Here is a 15,550-nt window from a genome sequence, read left to right as displayed (position 1 = left end):
AAATTTAAAACGCATAATATGCATATATGGAGTTTATTTTGGATTCAGCAAGAAGTGTACTTTTCAGAAAAATATGGTTCTCTGGGGTCCACTTACTTATATGCCACTTTTAACCCACAGAAATCAAGCAGTATGTTGTTTTAGTAGTAGAAATATATGCCATCAAATATGTATATTTATACATATTTATAAAAAAAAATTATAAAAATAAATTTTGGGGTCTCCACGTATCCAATACTATCCTATGAACCTATGCATACTGGGCATCAAACTGTGGGTGATCTAGTTCCAGAACTTAAATTACACAAAAACTGTAGGAAGCTCCGTGTGTTCTGAAAATAAAAAAACAATGTATAATTTTTCTAGAGAAAGTAAAAGTACCCCCCAGGAAATGCACCTAAATTGAGAGAGCACAAAATGTTTAAAAACCATATGGCTAAATGAGTGCTAAATGTGATGCAAAGTTCTGCTGGCACTTAAAGGGATAAACAGGAAGACTGTTTTTTACTCATTAAAGACAGTAGGTACAAAATGTCAATTTTTTCTTCCGCTAAACTTTTATCTTTCTTTTGTGTAGAAAAATAAAGAGGTGCTCAAATGTTAGCTCTGCTGCAATTAAAGAGCTTTTATCACATATCCACAAAAATAGTAACAAATGGCACACTCACTTCAATGCTTCTGCTTCAATTCAAATCGTGTTCTTTTTATTTCGGTGAGATCAATAAGCAAACGTTTCGGGGTCAAGCCCCTTCATCAAGTGCACTTGATGAAGGGGCTTGACCCCGAAACGTTTGCTTATTGATCTCACCGAAATAAAAAGAACACGATTTGAATTGAAGCAGAAGCATTGAAGTGAGTGTGCCATTTGTTACTATTTTTGTGGATATGTCATTAAAGACAGGGCCATAATTACCATTTAGGCACTTGAGGACTTATAACTAGGATGGCATCTTTAGAGGAATGGCCCTCAGGTGCCTATATGGTAAAATACAATTTCTGGGGGAATAAATCAATGGCAGAGCTGAGGTGACTACCTAAATTTCAGCACATTTGTAGGACACTTTATTTTTGGAATCTAATTTTGATTTTAATTGTGCAAATGGTTTTACTAGTTAAATTGAGTTCAGTAAGTGATTAGAGACTCTGAAGTTTTCCCAAATGCACATTAGCAGTAGCAAGTTTATAAGCTGTTTTCTGTTTGTGCTGCGGTTCATATTCCAGCTTTGTCAGTGGCAGACTTCAGTCTTTCCAGTGCCAGAGGTATGTGACATGCATTCCTTTCAAATGTGTTGAGCATTACTTATGCACATCAGTCATAGCAAGAAAACATCCCTGCCCTTGATTTCATATTGGGCAAACCCAAGTATAAAACCTTAGTGTGCTTATGGGTGTTGATATTGTTGCCTGTTCAGTAAATGGGTTTATTGTATGGAATTAGGTTTTTTTAAAAAAAAAATTTAAGATTTAGAATGCACTGATTCCGAGGCATGGCTGCATGTGACTGTTACCATTGGCCTACAGGGGCCCAACAAAGGGGAGTTAGCGTAGTTACGTCCCTTCGCCATAGCGCAACTTCGCCTGGCGCAAGGGTGCGAAGTAGCGCTAGAGTAGGTCCACTTCGCTAGCGAATTTACGCCAGAACTCGTTAGCAAATCGGCGAAGTAACGAAATGAGGTCACGCTGGCGAATTTGCGCTAGCGTTAGGCGCTTCGCACTTTAGTGAATTTGCCCCAAAGGGTCCTTAATAGCACCCCTGAGAACTCCACATCCCCTAAACTAATTGCTGCTAGGGCTTTACAGATGTATTATTATTTAGAGGAGAAGGAAAGGCTAAAATTAAGTAAGCTTTTTCAGAAAGGTCTATATAAATACACCAGTAAACCCTCAAAGTAATGCTGCTCTGAGTCCTCCGTCAAAAGAAACACAGCATTTCTTTCCTTCTATTGTGTACACATGGGCTTCTGTATCTGTCAGGCCCGAAGGCTGTTTGAAGTAACGGACCAAGGAGGAAGCTTTCAGGTTTCCAAACACAGTTCGTGGTACAAGATGGGGTCAAGAGTAAGAGTAGTCAGACGGGCAGAAGATCAGTTCAGGCAGCAAGTAGTCGTAAACAGGAACAGGCAGAGGTCGATATCAGGAATCCAAAACACAATAGTCGCACCCAGGAACACAACGAAGTAGAACCTATTCACGGGCAAAGGCAGTGGGTCTCAAACGTCCTTTTAAACGGATTTTTGGCGCCAAAACGTGCGTAGTGATGTCATGCGTCACGCGTGGACGCTGCGCGTTTTGCCGATGGCGCAAATTCGCAGCGTCCAGACGAGGCGCCATTGCTGACTTCCCACGTGGCCTGCCCTGGGCGCCGCCATTTTGGACGGAACGCCGGCGGGAAGGGATGCGCTGGACCGCGCTCCTTACAGTATCAGACTTCCTGTTTTCAGCATAAACCTCCAGGGCTTGAGCATGCTCAGTTTGCTCGGGCAGGAAGTGATGTCACACCAAGCTTATATGGCAGCTGCTATACAAACAGAGAGAACTTTTAGAACAGTTTACTCAGGTATGGTAAACATTGTGCAGAATAAATATAATGTTATAGCTTGCACTGTTGTGGCTAATCTATATTGGCAATAAACTGCTGCGGTAGCTTTCTCATTTAAAAAAGGGTGGAGATGCTCATATCCTGGCATGTCTGTTTTCTAAAAAGTGCCTGTGGGTACTAAATCCATGAAGTATGTTTGCTAGTTTTATGTGTTTCACTGCAAAGGTATGCTATAATATTCAACAATGATGCAAGGAAATCTTTTCTCTGCTAGCCAACCCTTTTTGTTTAACTATGGCAGAGGTCCCTGTACTAAGCATCATTAAAGGTACTAACGTTCCTTGTACTTCCACATAGTTGTGCTGAGTACCAGTGCGCCTGCCCAGCCTGCTCTGATGAATAATGCATTGAGTGCTGTGTTGGACACTGTGTACTTCACGTGACACATTCCCTATGTTGAAAATGCTAGGCACTTGTTGCAACTGATTTGTGAAAATCCCAGCAGTGTCTTAAAATTGCACTCAACTGTTAAAAGGAATCATTACATTTTTCAATAGCAGGTCTGCACACTCAATAAATATAGACTCTCAATCTCAAAGGAGAATTCCCCTTGAGAAAGGATTAACACTGAAACGTTGGGGTGATTCTCATTTTTGGCAAGTGTATCTGCCTCCCTGTATTACTTTTTTTTTTTTCTGTTTTGCACTGTGGTGGTATGTATTTACATTTTATTGTCCATATATTTGACATGTATTGTGTATACTAAGAAGTTCTGTATAATTAATTACTTTGCTATAAAGAGATTATTACATGCAATACCACTCTGTCTATATTTATTGAGAGTGCAGACCCGCTATTGAAAAATTGTATGTTTCAGGCTAACTTTATGGGGGTATCGAATGTGTGTAGAAAACGGATCCACACACCAAACATTCAACCCTGATGAAGGGTGGGCGTTCCCCCCCCCCCGAAACGTTGAATGTTTGGTGGCTGAATAAAAGGGGATACTCCCCGACTGCATTAACCAGTGTGTGTGCGGATCCGTTTTCTATACACATTCGTTGCTAAGGGACCTGGCCAGCTCAATGGAAGAAACGCACCACCAGTTGCAGGATTGGTGAACTACAGGTGTGCGGTAGGAGAAATTGCATTATAACTTTATGGGGGTGCCTTATGCACCTGGATTAATTAAATGTGCTATTTTTTGCTACTTTGGAGTGCCCCTCCATTGATTAAAGGAACTCATTAAACCTGAAAGGGGAACTATCAGGAAAACTACAATTAATTTAAATCTTCATAGCAATAAGAAACTTTCTATTCAAATTTCCAATTAAAAATTCTTTACCGATTCTGAAGTAATCAAGTTAATGTTCCCTCTCCGCAATCTGTCTCTTCACATGCAGCTTGGTATTGGACGTGTTTTGATTTGAAGACAGCTTGTATAATGTGTCAATTCATAATGTAACATTTCTAAAGAAACTTTACCTGCTTATTAGATAGTTATTAATAAGTAGTCATGCACAGGCGTTCTATTTTATCTGATTAGATTTTGATACATAAGTCTGTATATTATGCTGAGTACAAGGAATTTAGTTCATACAGTGGAGCACTGGGGAAGATTGCATTGGGATACCTTTATCTTCCTAAATTGATTTATTTCCCTTAATATATTTTTTTTTGCATTTTTAAACAAATATATATAACTACAGTAGAGCGACAGATAAGGGGAAAAGAGAAGTAGAAGATAATTTGACTCACACAATTGAGACATGTTTATTCAAAAACATGTTTATTCAAAAAAAAGTATTCTAGTACTAAATCATAAATGTCTTGTTGACCAACCGCACTCCAATGGACTTCCTTGACAGCCCCCGGCCATCCACCTCACACTTTTTTTATACTGTCATTTTCTTTTTTAATTTATTTCTTATTATATTTTAGACAAATGGAGACCTATCTGTTCATACAATGTATACATTTTATTTCTCTAAGTACCATAATATATATATATATATATATATATATATATATATTCCATATTTTATATTTTTTTTATTTGTGGTCCCACCAATTTATAATGCATTTCAATGGGTGAATTTCCCTGATTTTAAGTAACATTTTCCTGGATTTTGAATCAAAATTTTGTCCTAAAGTATCCAAAAACTGATTTTTTCCCTCTATAAATGTTATTTGTGAAATAGAGGTTTAAAATACTAACCAGGTATATTTTGCCTTGGTTCTGCCTGTAAATGGTCAATTCCAATTAGTCAGCCCCTTATGCAGTCCTGCACCAATCAGTTATTGCTTTAGGTTGTGTATGTGACTGACAGAGAGGCCTTGCACATGTCCCCCACACATTGCTTAGCCCTTTTTATTAACATAGTAAATATTGTATCTCAAAGTAAAACTAACTCCTCTTCTTTAATCCTTTTTTAACACATTTTTCCTGATTTTACATAATTACGGCAAACGACAGGCTCAGTTAGAGTAACTGATTTTAATAGAAAAACAAAACAAATTCCAACGTTTCGATCACATAATAGTGATCTTCCTCAGGGGAAAAAAAAAACTAAAAATTTTAAGCAGTGTGTATATATATATATATATATATATATATATATATACACATACAGTAGAATTTATATATGACATGCACTTTCTACTATTCAGTTTATGTAAAGGCACAACATTTAAAATCCATTTATCTGCATTAGTGTTAAGCTGGCACAGGGTTTGTGCACCACAACAACTTGGTACAATGACCATTTTATTGTTTACTCATCTTACACCTTGCAAGTTGCTACACACTAATTGATTAATGTGCTTCTTTTGTAAATGCGCTTCTGACGTAATTTGTTTTAAGGGACATGTAATATGTTTCCTTCATCTAATTTTCGTTATTTTCTCGAGTAAATGGTACCCTCCAAATTCATTTTTCACTGTCATCTTCTTGTGTACTATCCAACGGAATTCTTGCAATGAATTGCCAGTTACACTTTATTCTAAGCAAGATTCCTCGTGTGCCATTGTTAAATGCAAATATTTAGTTGGAAGCAATACGCAGAGGCTTTCATGCTTGGGCATTTTTAGTTCTTTTTTTAGCTTCTAGCTATGTTTTGTTTAGTTTCTTTTTTCCCCATTTTTGTTCTGTGTGCTACAAGATGAAATGCTGCTCAGATTTCTAAGGAAAACAGAAATGAAAAGAACATAAGGAGCAGTATGCTTTTTTTTGTTCCATAATATGCTGCCCTCCTGTTTGTATTTGACTAAATATACCGTACCAATAATATTCTGAAGCGCTCATTCTAAATATGCTTTGCAAAATGAATGAAATATTCAGTACTTAGACATTTCTGTATTTTTGTAATCTCTTTTTGGATGGAGTAAATTCAGTTACCGGACTAAAATGTATAAACTATGGCAGCACTTGGGCAGTGTAATAAAGTTGAGGGTGTTGGTCAATATTTGATTATGGTAAATTGTGCCGTGCACTCCCTAGTATAAGAGAGATACTATGAATTATTCAGAGACTCCAGTCAAATTCTTGCCCCATGTGGAAAATGTAGACTCTCTGGTTTTGCTCTACACAACGAGTGACGCAGACGTACCCTTGTGATACACAGAAGTAAAAATATTGTGCACTGTTTACAGAATCTATATTAGATGACCACAGTAGGTAATTAATATTTTCATCTATATAGAAGAAAGATCTAAAACTAAAACCTGCACAAGGGCTTTCCAAAGAAATATAGTTAGTTTTTGTTCAAGAAAGCAGTATTATGAAGGAAAGAAACTTGTTTGATCTGAACAGAAATAATTGGAGACCGGATACTAATGGTAAACACCGTAAGAAGAACTCCATATCTGAGCAAAACATTCTCTACAGACAACAACTGCACAGGGTGTTTGGGTGGCATTCACTGATATTCTTGATTTTCCATTGTAAATCAATGAGACACAAGTCACACATCAATCATGTTATTGTCAACTAGTGCAGCTAAGCCATATATCTCTGGTGCAACTCTCCACTTTACATATTGGTGTCCCACGGCTGCCAGGGTCAGTTTCACCCTTTATGTATCTGCCAAATGCTAATACAATTTTCATGGAGGCCTCAAAAAAATTAATCCGATGAGGTGGTAAAGTAACCTAAAAATGTGACACAAAATAACAATTGCAGTAAATGACGCAGCGAAAATGTATGTAATTGGGTGGAGCTGCTGGGGGATGACACAGAACCAGACTGGTGAGACCATTCAAGTTCATTTCAGTGAGTCCTTTCAGATGAACTTCACTTGTTACTGGAGGTTCCTTGTCTTTGAAGCCTAAAGCTGGCCATAGACGCAAAGATCTGATCGTACAAATCGAGGATTCGTACAATATTCGGACCGTGTGTGGAGAGTCCCGACATTTTTCGTCCGGCGGAGATCGGTCGTTTGGTCGATCGGACAGGTTAGAAAATTTCTGTCGGCTGCCAATAATATCTCTGCGTGTATTGCGGATCGTACGATTTTCAGTGGGAGACTGTCACTAGCTTTGGTTGGACATAGATATCATATGATTGCTGTCAGGGGCAGAACATTGCTGATCTGTTCTTTAACTAATCTGACTGGTAAGACTTTGATCTGAATGGTTAGTGGCGGGTCGGGAGATGGGAAAGTCCGATCATACGTTGATTCGTACGATCGGATCTTTGCATCTATGGCCAGCTTAAGGAATAAATCAGAAACTGGTTATTTGCCCTGAATAATATTACCACTGCATAATATATTTGTAGCTTATGCATGCTAGCACTGCTTTACTCCCTGCAATGAGATATGTCATGAATGATATGTGCTTTTTCATTGTACTGCAGTATCTCAAGCTGTTTTATCTGTAGCTAAATGTACCATTTTCATGACTTGTATTTATTTATTTAATATACCCAGTTCAAGCAATTACATGGAGTTTTTCTCCTTCTGAAAGCTTTGGCTTTTTCTGCAGTGTATTTTGTTAAATGCTGTGTTTTGTACAGAGGAAGCTGGTAAAGAACATTAGAACAAACATAAGTAGGAATTTATATCAATATCTTTTAAAAAGCATTTGTCATTTAAATTTCCCTGTTATATACACCTAACTGGTGTGCTACCAGCATATAAGCACTGCACTGCTACAGGGCCCATGTATAATTACAGCAGATACAGTAATTATATGCACTTGTCATTTGCTGACATGTATGCGGTGGGTGGGGGGGGGTACTTGATGTCTAGTATTTGGAAAGAAATAAGAACATTTGATATTTATTTTAGATGTGTTGATTGAGATGTTCCACTAATAAATAATGCCTATAATCTAAGTTTAAATTTAGTGTGCACTAAAGAGTGCTGGATAGCAATTTGAAAGTGAAATGAAATGATAGTAATTGGAAAGATGAAATGAAATGTTCAGGTCTTGAGCCTATATTAAGGTGGTTACCCTTGACATCTGCCAGGTGGCCATTATGTTCTTTATCTGATAAACTGATTTTTGCTACACACGTTCTGTAGCAAACTAATTTGGAACATAGTACTATCTGACTGTAAGCAGAGCACAATCGAGCTACCTCTTGTGCAGGTCAGTATTTGTATATTTTCTGTATGCTTAATGTATGTATTTGAATGCTTCATATAGTACCATAATATTCCACATTACTTTAGAGAGATTATACACCATTAACATCTTTCCAATTTAAGTTCCCCATCTCACACACTACAGTCAGTTTTACCAGGAGTAAAATAGTGTTGTTCTATCTGTCACATCTCATTATTAAACAAGGATTAAGCGCTGACGCTGAAGATGATTTTTGATGCTTTTAAAAAAAGAAATTGCTGGGTAGATATAACAGAGAAAGCCTTTGCCTGAGAATTAGTTCAAGGTACAAGATCATTGGTTTGCAGTGGTGGTGGCAGCACATAGGACAGTTTTCTCCAGTTTCTGCATGTGACTTACTTCAGTCAGTGATTACTTCACCCCAAACCAAACACAATCATTTCCCATCACATTCCAATGTGATGCCAAACTTATTGATTGGATGTAATTTATTTTTCTTTTCTTTTAGTAGTGTCAGTCTTTGATTTGTTTAGTAGACAAGTAGTAAAAGTCTTATTAAAACAGACGGTATACATATGCCTCACTCTACACACCTAGCACTGCTTATGTCACAGAAGGTAAAGTACCCTGGTAACAATTCACAATAAAACGTTTGGTTTGAGAAGTGATATGTTGAGACAAACAGCAGTTGCTCTTTCTATTTATTTTGCAGTTTTTGAATGATTGAATGTTTTTAGTATGCAGGCTTTTCAGGTCTCACTTACCCCAACAACCTGGCATTGGTTTAAATAACAGACTGGAAGATGACTATGACATGATCTTTAGAAAAAGACATGAAATTTTAACAGTAAAAATATAGCCTTAGAATGAATCCGATTTGCGATTCCTGCGTTTCACTGACTTTGAATTCTGATATTGTTTTTCATTTCATAGTAGAGAAGCACAAACCAGTAAGACCGAATCAAAAATCTAACAAGATTTTTAAAAAATCCAGCTGCAAATTGTCTCCTAATATCACTTCCTACATTACTAGAAAATGTATTTGCTATCAAACGGAAATAGGAAATCCTAAGTGTGCTTTGCTCGTCTGAATCATATTGCTCTGTAACAAAAATCAGCACTGTGACAAAAAATGTGATACTCTGTAGATAGAATATTATAGATGAAATCTTTCGAATTAAATTCAAGTGAGCATAAAAAAATGTAAAAAAGCAATTAGGCATGCTGGTTGTATGTGCATGAATCAGTGATTATTGTTTTCTTTTATAGCAATTAGCCGCAATGCAGGAAGAGTTAAACAAAAAAAAGAGTGAGCTGGAGCAAGCCAAGGAAGAGCAAACACATGCACATGCGCTGGTCAGCGTTCTCAAAGAACAGGTGAGTTATAACAGCAAGACTTTGTGTTGGTAAGCAGCATGCCATCCTTTCTTCCCATTAATAAGTGTTTCCATGAAGGGAAATTCAATTTATCTGTCACTGAGTAGATACTTAACATAATAAAAGGAAAGTGAATTATTTTAGTTGTACAAATTCTCTGCATAGAATAATATGAGGCATCCCTCTCCATCTAGCAAGAGTTAGCATTAACAAGGGTTACATAATAAAAATGGAGCCAGAGGGCCCTGCTCACAAGAGTTTACAATCTGAATGAATTAAGTAAATGATACACACTTTGTATGCTTAGCTATTCTTTGTTATGGCCCAAGTCACAATGTGCCTTACCTTATACAGAAAAACCATATGATCTAATCAGGCAGTATAGATGAGATGGAGCCAATCCTTTTTGCCCTTGCCTATTCTCCCTCAGTACGTATACATGAAACCTCGGGTCTCTTTTCGCCCTGTAAAGAGAAAACAACAGCTTTTTCTTATATATCTCTATTAGCTTGCTCAATAGCCTATCACTGGAAGGGGATTGCACCAGTTGCAGTTGCCATTAATCCACTACCGTCACTGGACTTTACATTTCTGGCCCATATGACACCTGAAAGCTTGTCCTAATTGTGGAGGAGACTACAGAACAGCAGTGCTCCTTATAGTATATTGACCTGGGAGGGTTTTTGTTCATCAGCTTCAGCAGCTTAATTACCTGTCAGCTGCCCACTGATCACTTGTGTGAGGTGGGCAGCAAACTTTAATGCCCTGGTGATGGGGGCTACCAAATGGCTGACCCAATGGTCTATGGTTGTGCAGTCTCCTGTATGGTAGTTATTGATCTTATCTCATCTTATACATGTGGTGGTAGGTCCTACAAAACATGGGTTGGGATAAATTGTACTTCCTTTAGTCTTGGTAAAATGTGTGCCTAGTTGCAAAAAGTCTAGTTTGGCATGAGCTCCCCCTAAAGATGACATCACCGACATAAACAGGATAAAAACTGGCATATTAAGGTCATGAAGATCTAAATCTAGTACCATTTGATCTTTATATAGCCCAATAAAGTGACTTGTATCCATTTATTTCAGACATGGTAAAGCTTAATTGGTTCTATGCAAATGAAAAATATAAACTCCATTGAAACTTAATAATTAAAATCAAACCTTTCTTTTAGACAAGTGCCAAAGCAAATGAGTTTGTCAAATGCTCCTGCATATTTACAGACAGTTTCATAATGATGATGTATGCAGCACATCATTCCAAGGAATTAGGCACATTTTTTCAATGAGTTATGTATCACTCAAAGAGGCAGTCATTCGTGAGGACATACAACCCACCGCAGAACTTTCTGAAATGATTTTCTTCTCACATATTTTGTGCACATTTATAGCAAAGCAACACGAGCCTGCTGTGCTCCGTCTAAATAAGACTTCTGTGACCTCCGATAATTAGCAGTACAGCTGCCTCTATCGAAATACCATAGGGATTTGCCTAATTCAAAAATAAAGTTTATATAGTATAAGAACATAACTGGGATCTGCCATTAAACTTTAGTTCGAGAGATAAATGCACAAATATATGTAGCATTTATAAGCAGGATAAGTGTCAGTCTTGTGTTTCCTCAATCGTTCCTGCTTCTTTTTAGGTTTCATATCTCTGTTTACACGTGATTCTTTATGTGATCAAATACAATTACAGTTAAAATGGTAGCTCACATGTAGATGTAGACACTGGTATTCTAAGACAATTTGGTCTTTAATTATCTTGTGTATTTTTCTACAAAAAAAAAGTTTGGTTACCTGTTAAAACAATAGGCTGAGGGTTGTACGCAACAAATAGCTTGTCAAGTGCTTTAGGTACATGTGAATGTAGATTTATTACAGTGTTAACTAACACACAGTATGATTTTTTGTTTTACATCATTTCTTTGACATTCAGGGGGCATATTTGTCAAAATGTGAAACTTGGCCACATCTTGGCTACATCAGGATCTGCACAGGGGGACCGAGTTGCCTCTTCCCCTGTGAGGATATCAGTATCACTGAAGCCTGCTATGTTGGGGTTACATGATGACAGACAGAGCACCTGTTTAAGGCTTTCATATAGATGACTAATTAGAGACTCTCTCTAAATGCTGAGAACTGTTTTATCATGTTACTGATTGGTATTCTGTCTTCCAACATGCTATGGCAGCTATCTAGCAGCTGATTTAATATATACTCTGTCAGCAGTACTCGGTGTGACCTTATGAACCAGATGCTACGTGACTAGTATGCTGATAACATCTTAAAAATACCCTGCAAACTACAGATGCTTTGCTTAAATGCAAAGGTTTTAATCAATTTCTTCCTTGCCAAATTCACCCTGGATATATAATACTATTTATACTGCCAATAGTGTATTCTTTAAAATCCACCGGGGTATATGGTTCTGTTAAGATGGCTATACACAAATAGGAGCAGATCTTTTCCTCACCTAAATTGGGCCAGTCCAGTCGTTTCGCCTCTTGGCCAGATATCAGTCAATCCCCAGGTCAATAAGCTTCCGACTCACTCTAGTCTTAGCTACTGTTCGTTTTAATAACCTGAAGCACATTGTAGCTGTTTGTCTGGTACAGACAGTTATCCAGGTCAGTACAGGCACATAATTGTAATGGGTGAAGGATAAAAACTCTACCTATGCTAGATAAAGAAGTCACTGTTAATACCTTGGATCCTTAAAGTGATATCAGTACTTTTATTACTTTTAGTATTATTGTTTAATTGATATTTGTGTTGCTGCCAAATGATCACTATCCTGCCATGTTTTATTGCAGTTCATCACATGGCATAGCACATGTAATAAACATGACATATACAGCACAGGTAGTTGAAATTGGTATGTTTCAATGCTGCACTTTTTTTGCCAGAGACCATAAACCTATATCTGGGTCTGAATAGCAAAGTTCAGGGCATCCTAGCTAAATTGCTTGAATGATATATGCATTTGTTTCTTTTTAATTATAATGGAATTTTATGTTATGCCAAGGGCTGCAGCACAGGGAGTTAGAAGTACCATAGGCAGTCATTGTAGAAGGCCAGAAGGATAAAGAGACAATCATCATCATACTCTGTATTAATTACCCAAAAAGCCTATACAAGTGAATATGGCTGTAAAGTATTCTTTTGGTCATTCTGCAATAAAGTGCCTTGTCACATTTTAGTAGATATACTCCATGGAGAGAACCAACAATTAATCAGAGTAATAGCAGCAAATGTATCCTTGACAGTTAAGAGGAAGAAAATAATATTTATAGCAAGACATTAGAATAAAAGGAGGAAGTTTGGTATAGTCATGCATCTATATTCCTGATTATATACTGATTTTTGACATGTTTTCATAAGATTCTAACCCTGGAGTGCAGGGTTAGACAAAATGTTCTGTGTCTATTTAGCCTTAATACAACAAGTTTAATTTCCTCCTTATGAAATTGGCCCTGCTGTGTGTTTATGTGATAGGGACCTTAGATTGTATGTTCCACTGGGACAGGGACTGATGAGTATGATATATAATCTCTGTAAAAGTGTAGATGTTCTTCTGCCCCTTTTCGACATTCAAATAGGGGGTCACTGACCCAACTAAAAACAAATGCTCTGTATTGTTACTTTTTATTACTTATCTTTCTATTTAGGCCCTCTCCTATTCACAGTCCAGTCTCGTTCAGATCAATAGAATTGCAAACTTGAGAACTGCTGAATAAAATGCTAAATAACACTGATAAAAAAATGAAAGGTGGCAAGATTATCCAGTTAATTCTTATCCTCATTGATATTTAGGCAAAAATAAAGCAATTGGCAGGTCTGGAGAGGAGAAGTAGATTTGTATAAACATGATACTGAAACTAGGAATACACCAAATCCAGGATTCGGTTTGGGATTTGGCCTTTTTCAGCAGGATTCGGCATATGCAAATTAGGATTCGGTTCGGTATTCGGCCGAACCGTTCGCAAAGGATTCAGTGGTTCGGCCAAATCCAAAATAGTGGATTCGGTGCATACCTAACTGAAACCCAAAGGAGCAAATATGTAATATAGATTATAAATAAATGGGATTCAGGAATGAAGCCAAGACGTGAGAAGGTATAACCATTATGGGGAACACAAGTATATATTTGATAGACAGGAAGAAGTCCATATAAAGAAATCTCTTGGATCCCAGAAGAAGAAAGAGAATGGAGTAACAGGGGTCTGTCTCTGGTCTACAGCAGTGGTTCCCAAACTGGAGCTGGCCTCCCTAGAGGGCTCAGAGACTTGGTTTGTTGACAGTTGGGGGCAAATTTGGGTAAATTTGCCTTTTTCTTGTGGTAGAGAGCAGTTTCTATAAGGGCAGTTTGAACTGGTAGTCAGCCCCACACAGTAGTCTAAAAGGAATATACCATGAGGCTTTATCATATTGTACATGACCTTGAATTCACACATCTACCTCTACTGGGAGTTTGTGTATTCAACAAAAAAGGAAAAAAAAAAAACAATTAAAGTGAAGTGCGATATGTCTTAAACAGCACAAGGTTCATTTAAATAGTGTGAATCCTACATGGATATGCTAAACAGCAACTACCAGCATTCCCCATTTAGGAGTTTTGAGAATGCTAGAATTTATGACCCCACAACATCTGGAGCACCAAAGGATGCCTGTCCCAATATAAGTCTTTGGCAGAGATCCTTAGCCTGCTCCTCTGTAATAGCTGTTTAGCTACAACTCCCAGTTTCCCACAACAGCTCTAACTGACTTGTATTTTTTCCTTTTGCAGCTCAAAAGTGCCAAAGAAGTTACAGATGTCACCAACCAGGAATACCTTAGCAAAGTAGGTACCATGAAATAATGCTAGTCACATTCCTTTCCCTTCAGAGCACTGTTCTCTGTTACTGTAATAGACCTTTCCCATTCCTGCTTTCATTTTTCATGTAACAACTATGACAAAGTAATTGTTCCATTTGTAATGCTTCCACATCTTACATATTTATGTTTAGCTCTGACTACTATTCTCAGTACACAGGGAAATATATCAGTCAGTGCATGGTGATTTGTTAGTTAAAATATGAGCTCTGTCTATATGAAAACTTGAATAAAACTTGTCAGCAATATCCATTATTCTGAAAAACCAGCTAATATTATCCTTTTATTCTCCACATCATGTTTATTAATTACACATTAGAATATTCAGTTGCTATGGAAAATGCACATATTTGTAATTCCTCATTATAGTTTTATTAAAAGTTTATTTATAAATACAGGCATCAAGCATCCAGACCATACTATGGTCTATACGTTTAATAGGCACCGAGACCATAGAGACTATAGGTTTAATAGGTACCGAGCATCAAGACCATAGAGACTATAGGTTTAATAGGCACCAAGCATCAAGACTATTGGTTTAATATTCATCAAGCATCCAGACTATTGAGATTATAGGTTATATAGACGCCAAGCTTCCAGACCATAGAGACTATAGGTTTAATGGGTACCAAGCATCAAGACTATAGGTTTAATATCCATCAAGCATCTAGACCATTGAGATTAGGGATGCACCGAATCCACTATTTTGGATTTGGAACAAACTGAATCCTAATTTGCATATGCAAATTAGGGGTGGGAATGGGAAAACATTTTTTACTTCCTTGTTTTGTTACAAAAAGTCACGTTATTTGGTTCGGCCGGGCAGAAGGATTTGGCCGAATCCTGCTGAAAAAGGCCGAATCTTGAACCGAATCCTGGATTCGGTGCATCCCTAACTGAGATTATAGATTATATAGGCCATATAGACTAAAACACATTTTTCCATGTGCTTTATGTACATTCGATTGATGAACTCTGTGTTGGCAGCCACCATTTTTACAATGTAATTCTCCTACCGCACACCTGTAGTTCACCAATCCTGCAAGCCACCATTTTTATCCATGTCACTTCCATTCCCATCCTATACTCAATAGCCAGAAACACATCACTTTTCACCAATAACTGAGATTAAGGTTGGGAATTAAAGAAATGTTCCTAAAGCATGCAGTTCTGCACTTCTAGATGCGCTACA

General features: G+C 37.4%; 1 protein-coding gene across 6 annotated transcripts in view; it reads left to right on the top strand.

The window, feature by feature from the left end:
* The window catches only part of enox1.L (ecto-NOX disulfide-thiol exchanger 1 L homeolog), a 334,042-nt gene that overhangs the window by 306,014 nt on the left and 12,478 nt on the right, over window positions 1-15,550 (top strand). For all 6 annotated transcript variants that reach the window (XM_018247319.2, XM_018247318.2, XM_018247315.2 and 3 more), the window contains 2 exons: window positions 9,377-9,484; window positions 14,273-14,326. In XM_018247319.2, the coding sequence (XP_018102808.1) occupies window positions 9,377-9,484; window positions 14,273-14,326 (162 nt within the window). The remainder of the gene's footprint in view (window positions 1-9,376; window positions 9,485-14,272; window positions 14,327-15,550) is intronic.

The sequence above is a fragment of the Xenopus laevis genome, chromosome 2L, assembly GCF_017654675.1.
Source record: "Xenopus laevis strain J_2021 chromosome 2L, Xenopus_laevis_v10.1, whole genome shotgun sequence".
NCBI classification, from domain to species: domain Eukaryota; kingdom Metazoa; phylum Chordata; class Amphibia; order Anura; family Pipidae; genus Xenopus; species Xenopus laevis.
The sequence above is the reverse complement of the archived record's forward strand: the minus strand, read 5'-3'. Positions and strand labels throughout refer to the sequence as shown.